The 21306-nt window shown below is 35.0% G+C and overlaps 1 protein-coding gene across 3 annotated transcripts in view; it reads right to left on the bottom strand.

Annotated features, from left to right (window-relative positions):
* MYO6 (myosin VI) overlaps positions 1 to 21306 on the bottom strand; it is a 104639-nt gene that overhangs the window by 12634 nt on the left and 70699 nt on the right. For all 3 annotated transcript variants that reach the window (XM_057369277.1, XM_057369260.1, XM_057369269.1), the window contains exons 18-28: positions 20180 to 20353; positions 16471 to 16509; positions 14685 to 14778; positions 13089 to 13219; positions 12897 to 12974; positions 11863 to 11992; positions 9940 to 10030; positions 8603 to 8753; positions 7065 to 7273; positions 6594 to 6672; positions 4683 to 4843 (exon numbers count right to left, since the gene is read on the bottom strand). In XM_057369277.1, coding sequence (XP_057225260.1) covers positions 4683 to 4843; positions 6594 to 6672; positions 7065 to 7273; positions 8603 to 8753; positions 9940 to 10030; positions 11863 to 11992; positions 12897 to 12974; positions 13089 to 13219; positions 14685 to 14778; positions 16471 to 16509; positions 20180 to 20353 — 1337 coding nt within the window. The remainder of the gene's footprint in view (positions 1 to 4682; positions 4844 to 6593; positions 6673 to 7064; positions 7274 to 8602; positions 8754 to 9939; positions 10031 to 11862; positions 11993 to 12896; positions 12975 to 13088; positions 13220 to 14684; positions 14779 to 16470; positions 16510 to 20179; positions 20354 to 21306) is intronic.

The following is a 21306-nucleotide window of genomic DNA, read 5'->3' as shown; positions in this document are numbered from 1 at the left end:
CAGCTGCATTCCAAATATCCATGCTACCATTAGAAAATCATCAAACATGTAATGATAAACTATATATATACAGCATAGTACTTTGTTTAACAACAGATTCACTTCTAAAAACTTTAACTTATTGTTCTCTTTTATAAGCTTCATAAAATCAATGCCCAAGGTTATTTCTGCCCTCAAATTGCAGAAGACACTTTTTAATTACTTTGTTATAATGTCTTCCCTATAATCATTTCATTGAACAGAGAATTAGTATTTTACTAACTAGTATATTCAGACCAAAATCTGCATTTGCCTTTCCTTCTGCATTGTGCATAAAAACTTGCATTGCCAGTCAAGAAATCTCAGAARGGGATTTTGTTTGGATATCTTAGGAGGGTTTTTAATATGCTCTTACCATGATAATTTTCAAAACTGCTTTAATTTTAAGGGAACTGCAATTAGAATATTTTCTTATTAAACGAACCAACAGTCGCATTACTATTAAATAACATCATTWACTCTGAGCTGAAACTGTAGAAATATGCCTTTAAAAGATTTGGAGCCTTATGTTTTATTACCACAAAGGTAAAAAGAGAAGAAAGATGGAGAAGCATTAACAAAATTACACAAAATAACAGGGTACATAAACTATTCTTATTCTTCWTTAATATAATCAATTAAAATAGCAGAAAAATAATTGCTGAAAAAAATTGTTGGTAAAGGAAATTTATCTAAAAGAAATAATTGACTTATCTGCTTATCACTGTAAAAAAACCCAGATTCCATTACTTTTAATTCTGTAAAAATTCAACCCATTTAATGAGTGATTTGTTTTTATAAAATGACTGATTTACTGGTGTTATATCTTCTCACCTACCTAGACAATATTTCTGACATTTCTGTGGCCATTTGTTCCCTACAAGAAAATTCTTAAATGAGCATAAATGAAATACATTGATATAAAAACAGCCTTTRTAACTGTGAAAATTTCTTGCCAATCAAACTGAAGTCAAATGAAGTGCACAGGAAACGGCTAATGATTTTAAATTCTTTCCATTCAGACATACACATACATACATATATATATATATACACACACATGCATATATATATGCACACATACATACTGAGTCATGATTCTGTAAAGAGCAATAAATCACACAGTGCGGTGAAAAATGGATGGTATGTGAAAAACTTTACAGCAATTATGTAATAATTAAAAATATATATTATTATGTATATTTGATTATTAAAGGGTTTATTAGACATAAGCAAAGTAGTGAATGTAAGGTATTACAAAYTTATTCAGACATTATAGATGCATACTAATAAAGATTATCATGGGGTATTAGTATACAAGAGGACAGTATCAATTTCTTTTGAATTAATTAGTGGGACTTTTATCTATTAGAGCATTCAAATGGAAAAAAAATGCCATACGCAGTCATTTGTGGCTTTGTTCCATTGGCTCTGCAAATAGAAGACATTTACGTTAGACTACTGCCTAGTTAATATTCTAATAATCTGAAGTGAGAAAAAGTGGGTCATACCATTTCCTGCCCTCTCACATCTTTTCTACTACCCTTAATTTTTTATTTTTTTTTAGCTGAATACATAGACCTTTTTACCTCTCAACTTTCTAATGCAATCATGACTTCAATTATAATCTGGAAGAAAAACGTACAAGTGAAAACTTCCCCTAGCCTTTCTCCCCTGCCCAATCTTTCAAAATCAGAGACTTTGAGAAATGCTACTGATGCATTTCATGCTTGGATAAGCATATCACAAGAAGTAACAGCAATCCTGTAGCTACTTTGGAAACAGGATGAATGTTCCTTCATGCAAACTGTGAACAGGTCCCAAGTCTGACTGCTCTACTGGAAACCTGCAGGTGTACACAAATAGCCTAAATATGCTACAAATTAGGACTTTTTGGATTGTTCTGAAGCAACACCCAGAACAGACACACTCACAACACCTTCTTCAAGACTACCTTCTTTTGGTGTTATATGCTATATTGTGTGTTTCCAATAACCCACATAAATGAAAAATACTGCCCAGTTGAAAGCAGATACCTATTATTTAAATCATTTTTTTACTTACATGCTAAACATTACTKTTAATTTACCCCTAAGTGCAGTAAATCACTTATTACACATCCTTTCGATGAGTAACAAAATTGGATAAAGCTAGAAGAGGTCCAGCAGATCCAGCACACAATAAGCACAAATGAAAATGCTGAATCTGCTGCCAGAACAAACACTTTTCTTCTTTGACAGAAGTTAACATGGATATTTTTCAAGGAAACTGCTAATATTTAGGCACCTTGAAATATCCATGAAAGCTAACATTGAATACAGTAAGGTACTGAGTAAAAAAGAAATAAACTAGTGGCTATGTCAGTTCAAGTATGACAACACAAGACTGTCACATCTTCCTTAAAATTAGGCACAYGTAATCCCCTTTTTCTTATTCCTTTCACTCCACAGTTAGCACTACACAATGGAAAATACCCTTTTATTTAGGCCAATATGTAAGCACAAAATCATTTTTTACAAAACTGTGTGAAAACACTGCAGAACCAGTACACCACATGAATTCAGTATAAAGTCATATATGCACTATCTTACTACAGCAAAATTTAACAGAAAAGGTATATATACTTCTAAAAAAGTCAGAGATTTTAGTGTATCATGTCAGTCTCAAATGTACAAAATGGCAAACCAGAACTACTTTAGACTCTTGCAAAATTTAGAGTCAATTTAGATTGATATCATGTAAAAGAAGTCCTAAGAATTTATGATTTAATAGTTAAATTATATATTTTGCTCTAACCAATAATTTTTATTTCATTGAATTGCTAGTTGCTGCCTTGAAAGTCCCAAAATTATGTGAAAATCACTCCTCTGATTTCATTAGAAGATACTGGGACCTGAGGAATGTTTCAGTTTGGTTTCAAACAAACCAAAATAGAATCAAATCAAAGATTAAATTTAAAACATTCTATTCAGGTTTTGAATGTGCTTGAACTATTTGAAGTAGACTTTAGAGACAGAAGGGAAAAATATCACCAGCAAGATAAAAATGGATCTCATATGAGCAGAACAAGCTACCATTTTTTTTTCAGACTTAGGTATTATCTTGTTCAAGAAAGCATGTACATTGCTTTGCTAATGTGTTCAAACCATTCAGCACTTCTGAATTGTTCAGAGGAGTCTTCAGTCTCCTATTACTAGTCATACAGCAGAGAGAAACTGGCAGTCAAAGRGTTATGATGACCATTAGTTCATCATCCATTCTGGGATTACACAAGACAAATGCCAAAATCACCTATGAGCAACAGGAAACGCTGTGGAGATTAGAGCTTCACTGACAGAAAAGTTMCTGAATTCTCTGAGCTCTTCTTGTCTATTGTCTCCCTTTGCCAGGCTGCAACATTAGAGTGACTTTGTGTTTACCTTCCAAGTAAAGCACCAAAATCCAGACAGGGAAAATGGTGAAGCACTGKAACAGGCTGCCCAGGGAAGCCTGTGSATGCCCCATCCCTGAAGGAGCTCAAGAACAGGYTGGATGGGGCTCTGAGCTACATGGTTTAGTAGAAGGTGTCCCTGCCTATGGCAYRGGGTTGAAACGAGATGATCTTCAAGGWTCCCTTCCAACCCAAACCATTCTGATTCTATGAATTGAGCATGTCAGTCTTATCAGAGACAAAGTAACAGCTATTGTAGAACTGAGGGAAAACCAACAATTGTATCAGTGGAACTGCCCAGAAGTCAGCATTGTACATGACAAAAAACATTGCCCAGCTATATCAAATAGGCATACAGTTATTAAAAAAAWGTATCCAGCTAGATAAAATTTGGGTAGCAAGCAGAACACATCTGAAATTCAATAGAAACACGGGGGATTTTCTTGCATTCTTCAACAACAACAGAGTAGAGTAATACTTAATGAAGTCATCAACTATGTGATTACGTTCACAGGTCCGTTTATGTAACTTGACCAGTAAATACCCTTTTTACTGGAGCTTCTAAGTTGCTTCTAAGACATCATCTTTTACACATGATGAGTGCTTGCTTTGCAGACAGTGTGCTTCTATATATCAAAAGTTAAGGTCTTCTTATGACACATCAAAAATTCATACAAAACAAGAMTARCATTTAATTTTTSAACCGATCTATKTCAGATCTTTTCRTTCCACTTGAAAAAAACTTACCAGTCAGGAGCCAGAAATAACTATTATTTCTGCATTCAAAGACGGCTTCTTGTTTAAAAAAGAAAATAAACCACACAAATTCACTGTACAAATGGAAACATCAAGTCCTAGCAAAGATGTATTTTATGACTATTTGCCACTGAAGAAATTTCATTCCCTACTTTAATTTAGTCATAAAAATCAGAATTGAAAGTTTGCTGTCCTTGGCAGAACTCAAAAAGGGGAAGAGAACTCTATTCACAAGCACCTACAAAATTACTGATGTAGCAAGATACAAAATAAAGTCTTAGAGCAAAAGCAATCTATTGCTAACAAATTTCAGAAGTAAATTTGAAAAATGTTCTAATACACTGACATAGAAGGCCCATTTAATGAATACACAAGAATTGAATGAATAAAACCAACAAGAGCGTAGTCTTCCGGATCACAAAATGATCAGGATAGGAAGAAAAAACAGAGAGGAAAATGTAACTGCTTAACTCCATACCTGCGCAAGCCTAAATCAAGCTGAGCTTCATCACTGATGAGTTCTGCTTCACTCTGGGCAATTCTCATTGCAAGCTCATGGTCACGACGTTCCTGTTCAAGCACTGCCTGGTGCTGGGTTTCTTCCTCTCGTTCTCTAGCTAGCTGAGCCTCAATTTCAGCCTGTTTTAGAATAAGACACCTTTAATCTTATCCAATCAAAACCAAAATGCTACATAAGCAGGAATTGGAAAGTATCTTAAGTAGCATATTTAATAGCTATCCAAAATATGTAAAGTTTACAGAACTGAAAATTTAACAGCATTATTTACTATTATTATTATTAATTAGTTTGACCGAAGAAAAATGAAACATCTACAGACTGAATCTYGGTTTTCAGATAATTTATCAAATAATTATTATCCACCACTTGTATTACTTTTTCAAATAAAGTGCCAATGAATTATTACTTGTTTTTAAAAAACTACAAAATACTTTGCTCACTATTATGAAAATTAGTCTTCAAAAGTTTCAAAAGAATCATTAAACTCAAATGAAACAGAGACTACTGTTACTCCCCCATAGCACTAGCACAATACTTCCTTGATACTCTGATCTTTGCAYTACAGGACTTTGAAAAATATGTTTCGCATATAGGTCTGTGGTTCATTTTGAAAAGGGATTAAGACAGACATTGGAATTCTCTGTGGAACAGATCTGGCTTTGAAGCAAATGGTAAAMCTTCCAACTTAGAGCAATGTAGGAGCAATTCAAATATACTGCCCGTGCAGAGCCAAACAACAACAGTCCAYCATCATTACTTCACAAAAACCTTTGCACACACAGTAAGTAAAACAGGACCATCCAATACATACTTTCAAACATCAAGTTTCAGCAGTGCCTTTATAGGCAACCAAAAATCAACAAAGGAAACAAAGTTGCTTCCCACTCATCATGGTGAAGTTGCACCACTACAACTGAACATTACATTAGCGGCTGTACTCCAAGAATCCCATTTTAGATTAGCTGATAAGACCAGGAGGAAAGATAATGAGAAACTAACTGTATGAGGGAGAATGAAATACACTACCGGATGATGAACCTTATTGGATCCAAACATAGGATTTTTAAGTAAAAGCATAAATTACATTCTGCATTGCAGATATCCACAGCTCAGAAACTAAGAAACATTCATAAAGACAATCCCTCTACATGTTCTTTTTCTGTTCAGACTGCTATCCCACATCACCCAAGCAAYCCTCCAAGAAAACAGGAAAAGAAGGATACAGGGGCCAAACACACCTCAGAGTGAGAGCTCATTACRAAATCAGTAAGAATTGCCATAAATCAAGCAGAAAGGTGGAAGAGTGGGGTTTGAGATGCATGTATTTAGCGTATTATGAATGTAGCCAAAAAGGTTACCAAGGACAGCCATTGTTACCAATATTCTGAAAGCGTTTGCAGTTACGCAAATACATGACACAGTCCAAGTCCAGATGTGACTTTAGYAAAAGAATGCCAAACTTGCCTGACATGGACCACCCACAAAACCTTCCAATGCTTAACTAGGATTCTCCAGTGTTGTGTATTTTGAACTTAAAAATAACTTTTAAAAGCATTTTGAAGATAGATACACCTCTACTCAGAAGAACTGAAGTTGCATGGGAACTAGAAATAGGTGATCTGTCTCAGGATGCCCTAAACATGACATTTGCCTTATATTTATTATTAAAACAACACTGGTATTGTATTTATAGAAATGTATTTATAGAGACATGTATTTATAGAAAGAAGCCATTAGACTTATTGGAGAACCTAAGCTACAAAAAATAAATTAAAAATAAGTAAATAAACAAGAAAACAGACAATCCCAAAACCACCACCACAATAAAAAAAAAAATCCCCCAAAGCCACACACAGCTAGAGCATTAACCTGAATACGCTTTTCTTCCTCTCCCCTCTTTTTTCTCTCTTCCTCTTCTTGTTTTCTCTTTGCCTCAATCTCAGATTTCCTATTACATAAGAGGAGAAGGAAATGAAAATGTATTATTATGATGCAAGTGAACAAGAAATAGTAAGAAATACAAAGTCTCTTTCACAAAACTGAATGGTAATCCAGAAGTCAGTACAGCCCTGATGACAGGACACTAAATGGAAGTCACRAACTTTTTCAAGTTCAACTGTATTTCCAGCCACACCATATAATTTCCTCCATATGCTCTTCTAACAATCACTTTATAAATCACTGGGAAAGGAAACATTTCAACACTGCACAGGACACCAGAAATACAATCTAAGTGWCTCTCTAATTGTAAATGTATTAATTAAAAATGACCTAATTAGAAAGCCTTTCCTGTTTTCTTCTCATTCTATAACCAGCAACTAATTCAAATTCAAGACTCACAGGCGTCTTTCCTGTTCTTCCTTCCTTCGTTTTTGTTCTTCCTCTTCACGTCTCTTTCTTTCTTTTTCCATTTCCTCCTGGATGCGTTGTAGCCTCGCTGCTTCATCCTCTTGCTGCTTTTTCTTTTGCAGTGCACTCAGAAGCTGCTCTGAGCTTTTCACTAAAGCATCATATTCCYTCTGTATCTGTTCTCTAGTCATTATAGTGGTCTGTAAAAATAATACGGGGGTTATCCTTTTTCCTCTGTAYTTCACTTTTGAAAACATATACTGAAAAAATATTAAGTGAAATGAGATCACTGAGCACCATATTTGAATAATATATACACTTCAGGGTGGGGCAGCTTGAGGCTATTTTTCCTTTTCTTTATAAAATCCTGACCCATTACTCTCCTCTCTCCTATAAAACCATACAAAGCAATCTCCATTTCATCAYTGAAATTAAACATGACTTTTCAAAACATGCCTTCATATTTTAAATCTTTCCTTTTAAAGCAACAGAAATTAATTCTTAACATGCTAGCATGGAAATTAAGGCCTGCCCATGTGTATTTTGCATTGTGTTCTTATATTCTTTAGTGGTTATTTACAGCTCTGCTTTTGTGTCATAGCATAAAAGYTTTTCTTAATAATTCTGCTAGCGCTTAGAAAAAATATTGCACCATGTTGTGACTTTTTCTAAAAAGTAATTATAAGCAAATGAAAAGTTGAAAATGCTTCARAAATAGCTTTTGCTCCATGTTTTCAAACCTTATTGATAGGTACAATTTAATTTGATTTTGCAACTCACATCTTACTAATAAAACTGTAGCATGGGGTATTTGCTGATTTTTTTCAATGGTATATCATGATGATAACCAAATTAYATGATTTTTATCAGAAAAGAGAACTCTAAGTTTACAGGTTAACTCTTMGATCTTTTTAACAGTCATTTTAAATAGAGAAATCTTAATACGGTACATTAAGAAAGCTGTAATACTGCATGAAACAAGAAGTCAACAAATACTTTCTAACACAAATAAATGCCAGTGAGCTTGCATTTTGTCTTTGTACTTCTGTGGTAAGAAACAGCTATACACCTGAAGCATAATCATCAAGCTGAATTCTCTTTACTGCCAAGACTGAGAAAACCTCGTAACTGGAATGCCTTTATTCTGTGATAAATGCTTGTCTGTTTGCATCCTGATTAAGTTAAAATACTGGTAACATGCATTATTCCAACAATAAAAGCAAAACAAATTATTGCCAACATTTGTCTCATAATATCATAGTAMCATGCATTTTTTCCTAAGATCTTCAGTGCCAATTTTGACACACAGACAATAATAATGACAAAATCTAGACATATACACCTGTTTTCTAGATTCACTTCAGTTATATTCACAAATAATTTTAAACAGGAATCACTCAATCATTGAAAATTAAGACCACTATATTGAAGTATCTTTTCTATTAAGAAAATTGCACTGGCTTTCTTCACATAAAGCTTTTTAAAAATTTCAGTACCAAGATACTATTTCTCTCATTATTATCACATACCTTAATTTTGGTCATTGAAGCATCAATAGAACCCTCCAGCTCCTTGACCTGCTTGATTGTCTCTGCTTTCCCCTCCTTCAGACCACTTACTACTTCATTAAATTTATCAAGTCTCTTCTTCAGTGTACGTACTTTTATCAGGCCATCAATTCTGTGAAGGTAAGACAGAAAGTAAGCTTGTTTKTATTTTGAGATGATTTTTCAAAGTGATATTTTTAAAACTCCACTAATTGCCCATATAAAAAATGTAGACAGGGGAAACAAGTTATGCCTTCTGACAAAAATCACCCTCTCTTTTGAAATTCAAATATTATCACATCAAGTAACTAAGCAATGGAGCCTTTTCCAGACAGTCACTGAAACTGATTAGCAGACAGCAACTCAAAATGGAAAAATGCCTTTTTATTTTGATAATCAATTAGGATCAGGTTTTTGGGGTTTTTTCACAGTAACAAATCAGTGGTATCCACTAGAGGATTTCAATGAGAGTGAATAAAGATTGAGCAGTGCTACTTATTGAAAGAGCAATAATGGACTGAATCAGATAAAATTTAACTACACAGCAGGGAACACAGTCTTTACACCCCAAAGGAGTGAAAAAAAAAAGGCTGGGGAACAGTTCCAGTTTTTCTAAGAACCACTAYTGAAGGCCCCACACAGGAGTTACAACTCTGCAGACAATCCTCCTGAGCAGAAGTCACTGAACTGGGATTCACAAAATCAACACACAAAAGATGAGCACCAAACAGCTCAGAAATAAAGGAAATGGTCAGAAATGCCAGGATTCAAGATGAAACCTAATTCTCAAAGGATGTAAAAGAAAACAGTTTATAAGAAGCCCGCTACTAGAACAGAGTTGCATCTCTGTCAAAGAACATAAAGGTGTCAGCAGAGCTTAATGACTAAAGTGGTTTTTCCATCAGTATCCCATGCAATCAGCTAATGGAATTAATTTCAAGAGGAGACAAGACAGATAGAACACAATTATTTMTAAGATGAAGATGAAAGGGATCCTATACAGGAAGGTGTGAATGGGTAAAGGACAAAAATTAATGAGCTTAATTTTAATTTAGAAAGACTTAATAAAGGATTTCTGAAAGCAAGGCTGTCACTGAAGAATTTTATGAACAAAGAGGTAAAGAATCATCTCTTAGAAAAGGGTTAGATACATCCTTGGGAAAGAGCAAAGGAACACAGAATCTCTCAGTCTCCTTCGGCTGTACTTAGCATCATTCCATGATTTCAGATATATTTAGCTGAGTAAAATAAATCTCGTTACAGACGAAAAAAAATATTATTTTAAACCTATTTTCTTCAACCAAAGAATATCTTCTTACCGTGGTTTGTGCTTTCTCTTGCAAAGCCACATACGAATAGTCTTTTGTATTTTAATGCAAGCACTGGCTCGATATTTTATCTTATTTTTCACTGTAAACACACAAAAGATAAAGTCTTAACATTTCATACAGTTAAACACAACTTCTATCTTTGTCACACATTTGAGTCTCAAAACTGTATGCAGACTACATGTGCTTGAGAGCTTGTTCTATATTAGAACCATAACACCTACGACACAGAAAGCAGAACTCACAATCTTGAGCCAGTCACAGAGGCTCCCGCCCAAAACAGGAACAATGAAGCATGTGCACACTCACAYACCCCTTCAGATTCACAGATATCAGTAACCCCTGTTAAAAGTCTCAGGATCTAGCAAGCAGGAAACACTCTGCTTGAAGCATCAGTCCAGTGTTGAAGAGTAAACAAATAGCCAATATCTGCTAGAGATAACAAAGTGGCTACAACTTCACTGAGCATGGAATGAAAAAAAAAAACCCAGGACAAAACCTCTAGCTGTTGTTCTAATTCAGTCTTCATCTAAAAATCCTATTTAAATGATTAGGACCAGGAGGCAAGTTAAACAGAGAATTAAGGCTTGTGTACTGAGTATTTTAGAAGTGTAACAAATGAACAAATGAGCTCTGTTAGAGGAAACATAAATGCTTATGGATCCACACTGCCTTTAGCACATGGTTTGTGAACACAGCCATGTTTAACCACTGGACTTAGGTGGTCACAAAGATGCACTCTACTTATCTCTTCTGGCTTTGTTTTGGGGATAACATTAGCTTCAAATGTCCCATAAAATACTACAGAGAAGTAAGGCACATCAATATTATTTCCCTGGGTTTCTACTTTTTGGACCCAGTGACAGCCAGCCTGTCCTCTCTTTGGGAAAAAATAGACTAAGTGGCATAAATTTCTATGTCAAACACACGATTTTAGTGTTACAGTCTCTGATGTTTGAAATCTGCATCACAAAAATTTAGAAATTCTATTTGCTCCACTGTAAACAGYAACAAATAATATCCAACCAGTGACAGAGAAGCCATGACCCTGTCAGCCCTGTGTGCACTGGCATGAGGCCTTTATGCTTTTCTTGCTCATTTCAATGCACAATTTTCACCCTCCATATTTGCACAGATTGCTGACATTCTGCATCAGACCTTCACCAGATACCTTTATTGAAGCATACCACAAGYACCAATCTCTATTCCACACCACCTGATTCCTACTCTGCAGAGTGAACTCCAAGACCAGGTGGATTGGGTACTGAGCAACCTGGTCTAGTGGGAGGTGTCCCTGTCCATGGCAGGRGGAGTGGAAGTAGATGAGCTTTAACATCCCTTCCAACCCAGACCACTCTATGATTCTGTAAAATGGGCAGGCCAAGCACTTAGAAACTGTATCAACAGTRACAGGGACTTACTTGCTGATGAACAGTAATTTTTTGGAGTTGTTTGCCCTGTAATTTCTATCAGTACTTTTAAACATGCAGTTTCTGTCTGAAGATGACAACCTCTGTGCAGAACTAAACCTTCCCAGAACTAAATTATTCTGGTTACAAGTGGAACTACTCTCTCCCCCTGCTGATGCTGAAGTCTCTTCCTGGCAAGACCTGTGACAGGTGGTTAGTTATGTGCACGTGCTCACCCAGGCTTCAGCAAGCACCCAGGTAGTCTGGACACGGGAGATTAGTGCTGGCCTGTAATGTTCCACATTGTAAAACCTCTGCTTGTAACCCCTCCCTATGTACCTAACACAAAGCACCAAAAAACAAACTCACCAACATTGAAATCAATTACTCAGACTTCAATATAACTACCTGCAATACCTGTCCTTGGCCACAATTCAAGGTGATAATAATTGCTTTGTTGCATTTTTAACAAACATTTTCATTTAATTAAACATAAAATACATACATTTAATCACCGAGAGAGAACACCATTGAACTTTTTTCCAACGACTGCAGATAAGCCAACGATTCACTCGTTTAACCAGCTCTGCTAAGTGATCTGGATCAGACTTCATTATCTGATCAAACTCTGCAAACTAAATAATAATTAAAATACGTTTTATGTCTTAGAAGAACAGAGAGTGTTAGACATTAGTTAAGATCATGCTGAGTTAAAACGTCAACATATTTTTAAGGTAAATGGTATGTCATAATATCAGCTTTAGATTAAAAGTGAGCAGATAAATTTTAATACACTTTATTATTTAATGACAACAGAAATGACAATTGCAGACTTTTTATTTGTTTGCTTTATGGATGTCCAACTCTTGGCATTTTGAATACTCTAACCATTTACTAATCACCAAAAATTAATTGCCACAATTTTTAAAAATCAATTGTTTTTCTACATCCTGGAAGTGCTGGCCTTCCATAATTCCAAGACACATCTAATTATATATTTGTGGAAAAAAAAGTTGGAAACAATTCTCAGTTTTTAATGTTTGCATAAGACTCCCATTTGAAGGCAGCCTTTCCTGAAAACACTACACTTCTGCTTTTCAGTAATTATGACGTAAGAGCATTCTTCTGGGATTACAGTATTTTCCCTTCTCATCACAATAGCTCTCKCCTTCATCTCCTTTCTCTGAATAGCAGCAGCAATGCTCAGAATCACAGATAGAGATTTCAGCTCTAAACAGATTTTACTAGAAAGTATTTGTTCTTGGCTCTGTCTTCCTCTTTTTAATAGTAACATATTTCTTGGAATACAAACATTGCATTAGAAATACTGCAGCATCAGCAGCAAGACTATAAAACCAAATGTACCAGTACTAATATTGTGGTTTATTCAAAGAAAGTGAACAGTATTTACAAAAATTCTGGGCAACCTTTAGGTTGGCCACACTTTCACCAATGCATTAAACAATGTCATCTTCTAAGGTTCCTTCCAACTGAAATTATTCTAATATTCACATTCATGAACTCCAAGAAAAAGATTACCTTGCCAGGTCTAAAAAACACCTTGGTTAGTCCAAATTTGTAATCATTTTCATTCAGCCCCAGGGCTTTAAATAGAGCCTGAAACACAGAAAACAGAAAGGATTATATTCTACCTTCTTCAAAAAAACCCACAAAAAACAATGCCACAATACATTTTCTCTCCTGGATGACAAGAATTAATTTCTTTCTTACTTTGCAAAAAAGCCTAGGATCCAGTCGAGCCAATTTTGCAGGCAAGTATTTCTTGTACATATTATATAGTTCATGAAATGAAGCTCGTGATGGGAAACCACCTTGCATCAAATCCAGAACTGACACCATCCCTAAAGTCACAGAGACACATGCACAAAAGCTGGGATCAGTAAAATGCAAATTAAGCAGTGAATTTTACTATTACCAGTAGTTTATGACATAAGACTCAAAGACATTGTTCAGACATTAGACCACACAGTTCAGCTGGGACTTAATCAAGCGTCTATCATTTTTGGATAATGTGATCATTCARAAAAAGTTCATACTGAACACATGAGAAAAGCCCCTTAAGTTTTCTCCCTATTTGAGATGTAAGTAACATTCAATCAAGCACAGGATTTTTTTTTCTAATATTTCTTCTAAACTTTTTTTTTTTTTTCAGCAGATTTGACATTTTCATTTTAAAGTGAAAAAAAACCCCAAAACCAACCACCAAACTACCAAATAATGCGCAACTGGGCTTTTATTTTAATCACGTCAATGGTATATGTGAGACATGGTGCAGACGCAACCTCAAATATGTATGCTGTGCTAGAACATTTAGTACACTTGAAATACCAAGTATCAAGATATTACTTTAATATCCTGAAAAATATTACTACATTTTTGCTGCAACTAGGACATCAGTAAGTAAGATTCAAATTACTTCATGTAGCACAGACCATACCAGTTTTTACCTGCTACTTTAGCCCTAACCCTATCAACAGAGGCTGTGTGTAAGTTTTTAAGTTAGCCCTTAACTTGTGGTCAAATGTCTTAAAACTTAATCTTTTGCATATTTGCTTTCAATAGAAATTTAACTTATTCCTATCAAGTCTGTTTTTCAAAATGTTCAGTGGGGCATGAGCAAATAAAGCTCTAGATTAGGAACGCATCTACCATTTCAAGAATAATGCAGAGGCAGCATTGTGTCCATKTTGGATGTTCAGCTCCAAATCAAATCAATATTAACATAATGAAACTTCAGGAAAGTAAACCAGTATAATTAAATTCTATCATAGTATCTATAAAATCAAAGAAGACTGGTATGTTTCAATTATTAGGTATCTCAGCTAACACTGATTGCCTCTAAATGCACACAGGAGTTTCTAACACTTCAACTGCCAGAGAAGTTTAAAATTCTATTGTTCCAGACTGAACTGTTGTCCTATTAACACTGTGGGCAACACAGAGAGATGGATTCAGCTCCAGGCCAGGAAACCTAAATTTATGTACCCAAAAATGGCTACATAGCTCCTTACATATGCACCTGGTGTCTGACCTGTCATTATAATAAAAACAGTTGATGGAAGTTATATCAACTCTTCTTGAAAAGAGGAGACGAAATGTCAGTTCAGATGAATTGTTTCTAGGGTTCTATTGACTAAAATATATGCTAACCTACTAAGAATATAAATAGCAGTTCATAAGGCATAAATAACCTACCTTTTAGAGAACACTTCTAGTTCAAGCAAGGAAACATTGCTTTCATCCCACATATGTCAAACTAAGGTTAATATATAATGCCCAAAGTAAAATACCAGAGACTTACATTACCTGAACACTGAAGCTGAGAGAGGATCTGTCCTCCTTCAAAATGGTGACTTGTCATCTTTAGATTAGGTTTGATACAGCGAATAAAGCTGGACCCCTATGACCAAAGCAAGAAATTAGCAGAATCTATAYGTTTTTAAAACTCCTAAAATAGTAGCTAATGTTTGAAGACTTATGGGTGGCATTCTAAAATAATAGCATTCTAAAAAGAGAAATACTGACATCATAGAGCCATAGAATGTTAAGGGGTTGGAATGGGCCTTAAGGATAATCAGGTTCCAGCCCCATTCTTTTCCTCTCACGTATTGGTTTTGCACGGTAACCTTAGTCTTGATGCAACTGATCTCAAAGCTCAAGCTATTAACTGGATCCTCAATTTTCAACTCAACTATTCTCCTTAACATGAATACAATCTAACTATGATTTATCACTCTAGATCCTACCACCCTCGTTATCCTCTACAGTCACAGAACTGAGGTGCCCGTCCTCCAGAGCTCACTCACATCAGTGAACATGCTACCAGACTCCTGACATCAGAATCAGGAGATGCCAGATGAACTTGACSTTCCTTAACTTCTACTTTTTACAACTTCCTTTGGCTCACAGCTTCAGTCTCCCTTCCCCAGTGTTTATTTCAGTCTGCTCCTCTCTTATGACCATGTGCACTACCTCTGAAGTTTTTCACCACTACTTTCTCTGATCATTTCACATTCATCAAGAAGAACATTTTGCAAAGCACCATCCAATTATTCTGATTTTCTTATAACAGGTGACTGCTAACGACAAGTTTACATACACTAAAACAAAATTGAGATTGAGAAAAAAAACACAGTATTAATCCTGGTTTCTAGCATATTCTCTCTTTTTCCAKCTCTCAGCAGAGAGTGAGGCAGTACCTCCCAAGAGAGTTCTATATTAACAACACCTCCTCAGTCATGTGTTAGCTAAATCCAGGAGTACAGCAAGCCTGGCCATACCCTTTTCTTCCCTGAGCTGTGTGTCCGTTCCAGAATGTTCTGAGTGAAATAGATCATCCTTCAGACCAGCTTCATGACTACAGTAAAACCTTGTATGCTACACTGCAAAACTTGACCCCTTTGCTTCCCTTGGTTTTCTACACTTTTTCTTTTATTGACAAGGCATAAACTCATATCCATAATTGGTTAGAACACGTAGTCAAGAAAAACAACACTGCTTCTACAACTCCAAGTTCTAAAAGAAATTGGCATAATGATCTACATGGAGAATTTCACAAACTATCTAATTAACAAACATGCAAATTAACAAATATTCAAATTAACAAATATTAATTAGGGGACTCAGGTTCTTTGACCATCTGTGCATTTACAGCCTATCAAAAAAGGAAAATGAAAAAAGTTATTTTTAGTGGCTTTAYGGAATCTGAAAATAATTGATCATAAATTACTTCTTAAATAACTTATTTCTAAATAACATTTCTAAATTTTCTGCAAATAGTCATCATTGACAACCAATGAGCAGAAAGAAGTAAAAGTGACAAAAAAGGAGATTGCAACACAGACAGATTTCATATTGATTACTCAAACTGTGTAACTTTCATTCTACAACAATTTTATTAAAGGTGGTCAGAGTTTAGATTTCAAGTAAATCAATAACCCTCATATGCACAGGAAGACATTCCCAAAGTGTCATGTAGCTGCAAACTCTAAAGCAATTACTAATCACATTTATTGTAAGCCATAATGTTGAGATAATCTATTTTGCCTTACACCAGAAAATTGTGAGCCTAGATCTGTATATATATACTTACAGTACTGTGAAGCTTCTCAAGAAGCAAATTTAACTGAGTCTGGAAAAGAAAACAGTGTTTCAAGAGCCTTACCATGGYAATATAGAAATACAAACACCAAACAGAGGTGTAGCATTCCTTCATGCATGTTCATTGTTAGTGAGACAGAACTGATGCACCAAACATTCACAAATTTTAATAGACAAAATCGTGCAAGTGTGCATGAATGGCCCTGAGGAAATTGCGTTTAATTGCACAACAATGCTGCATGGACTAGTCACTTATTACAATATAGTCACCAAAAAAACAAGCATGTCCGTTTGGGAAATGAAAAATAATGACTATGCAATAAAATTATAAAAAAATTAGACCAATCACTAATCATTTTTTTAAAAAGAGACACTGAAAATTTGTGAAATCCCAAATTTAAACTACAACAAACATTATTTTTATGCTAAATAATGAACACAGAATTACATTCTCAGGGTTCTCTTAGGTTTTTTTTTTAAACTCTGTAAACCTTTACCTGCAATAATCTATTTTTATTTCCAAACTTCCAACTTTTTAATTCTCTATTGATGACAAAAAAATACAATTTTAAAATCACATTTACTGAGGTTGCATTTAAGTATACTGTGATGAGAAAAGACTGCAGTATTACTATTATTTGGAGTAATGTCCTCGGGATAACCAGAGACTTAAGGCTATCAGAAGAAACAGCTTGGAGCAGCTATTGAAAGAAATTGCTAGCGACTTAAACTATTCCAAAACCACATCAGGAAAATAGCAATATTTTTACTTTAGAGAGGTGTCTGTTGCCACACAGATTACTGCTGGGCCAGCCTTTCTGGTTTATTAGCAAGCTTTAAGTACATAGACTGCATCAAGACAAAATACAGTATGTCCTAACATACTCTTCATTTTCAGTATTGCAAGCAAAATTCAAAGGATGCRACTAAATATTTTTAACCAGATTTTTCAACTACCTTGAATCCAAGAAACAAGATTTGTATAGGCAGTGTGCATCACCTATAGCTGCCTGTTGTCCTTCCAGTTGACAAAATTGGTTTGGGATTTTTTAACTTAAAATGGATGTGGTTAGAAAGAGAGAAGGAAGGCCACAAGAAGCATGACAAACACTAATAACCTCCTGCTCAGTTCTCACTTACATATGCTCTTCATTTCTCAACTTGATCATAAYAATTATGTTTTCTTAAGTTGGAAACAATTTTGCAAAGGACAGATTAATTTTTCATCAACAAAATAAATTTCTGCTTGAGGTAAAATACCCCTTCCTTATACTCTGTGATTTGACAAGAAATAAGCCAGAACCAYTCTCAGGTGAATTTCTTCAACAAAATGTGTGTATGAGTAAAGCATATTGCTAAAACTACTACTCTTTGAATTACTACAATTTAAGTCATCATTAGCATTGTGAAGTAAAATCATCTCAAATATTCTTGAAGAGATATGATGATAAATTAATCATTATTTTCTCAACTAATTTAARAGAATTTTAATTAGTTATAAGGAAGGGTTGTGTGAAGGATTTCATAAAGAAAAGTCCCTTCAACATCATCTAATAATTGATATAATTAGAAGAATTTTTAATTTCAGAAGACTATTTTAAAAACTAATGCACTAAGAACTCTTATTCTTAAAGAGATKAAATACCTAGTAAGACAATAGACCTTATTTTGATGTCACCTGTAGTGAAATTTTCAAGGCTATTAGTGTTCATCAGCATMACATGCTGTGTCTGGGAAGGTAACACTAAATGAATTACTGGAAATAACACATACACTCAAAATGTCATGAAATTTGAAAACATTAAAAGAATTATAGATTGATGGGCCAGATCCAAAGAGGACATTAGTTGTGTTCTGGGTGGGGAGGTGAACACCAAAGTTCAAAAGGAAATCCCAAAARTTTCYCCATTCAATTGCTGCTTAACTTTAWAAATGCCTCCCTTTTAACTCATCTCTCMTTGATAAGTGGTATAATAACAAGTCCATACCTCCTGAACATGGGGTGCTAAATCTGAGAGAAATTGAAAATCCAGATGGAACCAAGTGGAGCTATCTCAAAAGATCCCCCAGCTGATTGCATTTTAAAAATACAGTTCTAAAAAACTGTGGATCCTAGGAAACTCATGGCTGCAGGGTTTACTGAAGACATGGATTATCAGTATGCAATTTTTCAGTCTACCTGATGATTATGTATTTTCTATTAAACCAATTGCCTCAGTTTAATTCTACAACCACCAAAGAATAAGAAGGAGGGAAAAAGAATTATTAGAGCAAAGATCAAGAGAGCAGTCTGCCCAATTASCAGTTAAAATCCAAAACTACTACCTTACAAGTCAGGCCCTGTCTCCTACTCTTCCTGGCCCCATGAAAATTTTATTTCTGGCTACCTAACCAAACAACTCCAGAGGGGTGTAATGAGAATACCCTTTGTCAGGCTGACCAATAACATGGTGCTCACTACAGGAAATAAAATCGCCATGGAACACTGAATACAGTATAGACCTGCAGCAGAATACTATTGCTATAAAAAGCAAGTATGGTGCTACCATGTCCTTCCTGTCCGTCAGCCCCTGCAACTTTAGAGAACAGTTCCAWATGCTAGCCACAAGACATAATTATGCAAGAAAGAATTTATCTTGCAGTCCTGATTCAGTACTTAACCTTGACACAGAGCAGAAATGCAGAAAYACTCTTCTGTTGCTGGCAGTGTCTCACTCTACATAAAGGTAAAAAATTATTATCTAAGATACTTGTGCTCCCCAGAGACTGTGTAAAGAGTCTAGCTGGGAACATGAGGTGGGTTTTTGGTTGCCCTAATTAAGATATCATACCAAAACTGTTTCAGCACTTGACTTGAAGGCATACAAATCCTTCATTGGATCTGGCCCAGACGTGGTGAAAAGAGCTCTTGCTGAAATTGCTGCAGTTCTACCAACTGTAAATCCATGAGATTGAAAAATTTACCTGCAGCCCACGATGTGCCTGCTTTTCATCTCTTAATGTCCCTATTGTTCTCTTTCTAGCCATCCTGAGCTGGAATAGWCCAGCTAAAATAAAACTGCTGAATGAGAAAAGGATGCAGAAAACATTTGGAGAAGACAAGGTTTGAAGGTCAGCTTGATAAGATCAGAAGAAAGGAGAAAATGAGGAGAAGCATCAGATTCAGGTATTGAAAAAGGAAACATTCAGCACAATGAGTATCTTCCTGTGTAAGCCATGACTGTTTATATTTCAGAAAAAGAAAAACAGTGGTTAGGTTAGGTATTGAATTTTGAGAGTTTGGTCAACTGTAGTGAATCAATACATCTTCTATAAAGCACAACTACAACAGGATGGAAAACCACATTTTTCCACATCTAAAACCTTGTGTTGAAGTCCATACTATCCAAATTTGAACCTCAAAACTTAAACCCTTCTGAATAAAGAATTCATAAGGGTTTGCAAGATTCTGACTTAAAAATCAATATATAATCTCTGTAAGGACTATTATGAAAGATWCTTTTAACAGAAATGCACAGCATGTAGCTTGAATATACTGGTTTCTTATAATTCAACAGAAGAAAACCAACTAACCAATTTAACCAAATTTTCTTCTGAATCTCAAGTTACCACTAGTTGTCCCAACCTTAGGGTTGCTTATCAGGCAACTGAAAACTGGTACGCTTTACAAGAAGATAAAACTCTTTGCTATATGATGTTACCTTGAATTTGTTTCCCACACTGATGAAACTGAGTTTTCCAGCTTTTTGTTTGGTATCCTTGTTGTTGTTAGTGTTAGCTTCAAACAGCTGTCGAACAAACTTGTCCTTGGATTCACATATAAGAGATTGAAGGGACATGTGCAAGGCATCATTGTTTTTTTCCACAAATTGCATCTGAAAAGACAACCCAAGAGATAAAGGCACATTTGTTTACTGCCCAAGTTGCTTTAGCCTTATTAGAAAGTTAAAGAAAACTAAATTACATACTTAATTCAAAAATCAGCAAGAATATATAGGGTAAATATGCATATATTACCCTATATATCAAACAACTTTTCAACTGGAATACACAAAACCCTAATGCCAGAGAAAAAAGACATTCTTAAATTTGAAGGATATTGTTGGGATCACAAAACCCTAAGAAAGTTTTAGYGCCTTTAAAGAGAACAGTTGGTGATTTTTTGTCAATGACTATCCTCTTTCCATTTCCAGTACTCAGCACATCATCACATGGGAGTTCTGAGAAGCTTAATTCTTCACTGCTTGTAATATCACTTAAGATCTGTTGTGAAACAGAAATTAATGTGCACACTTTAATTTGTACATCTACACATTTTTGAAAATGAAATGAAAACAGGTTATTTTAATAGTACTATGACTATTTATGAACAGTTGATTTAATAAAACATATTGTCCTTTCCTACAAACTTTGTATCTCTGATTTATTTGAATTGGATCGYTAACTTTGAGAAGTTAAGAGCAATACATTACACTGAAACTCAGAGATCAATCCACTAGTATCCAATTTCACATCAACAAAATCCTCAATAGTTTTGGTGCACCTTTAATAGMGAATTTGATATTGATGACCAGAAGAGGCCAAGATTACTTTGGAGGAAATGCCAATTTGTCAAATATCCCACAAAAGGGCCTCAACGTTGATAAGAATCAAAGGACAAACACAGGTCTCCAAAGTTTCCTTGGGCCATGAAGACACAAGACAGGAATACGAATACAGCCAAACAASCATCCTCACCACAAATTAGACTGTGAGAACTGCTGAAAGTGCAGAGAGAAAAAGAAAATAACAACCAAATAACAGAAATACTGTAACACAGCTATTGGCC

Source organism: Malurus melanocephalus, unplaced genomic scaffold (genome assembly GCF_030028575.1).
Source record: "Malurus melanocephalus ecotype Western Australia unplaced genomic scaffold, MMel_1.1 scaffold_4, whole genome shotgun sequence".
NCBI classification, from domain to species: Eukaryota; Metazoa; Chordata; class Aves; order Passeriformes; family Maluridae; genus Malurus; species Malurus melanocephalus.
The sequence above is the reverse complement of the archived record's forward strand: the minus strand, read 5'-3'. Positions and strand labels throughout refer to the sequence as shown.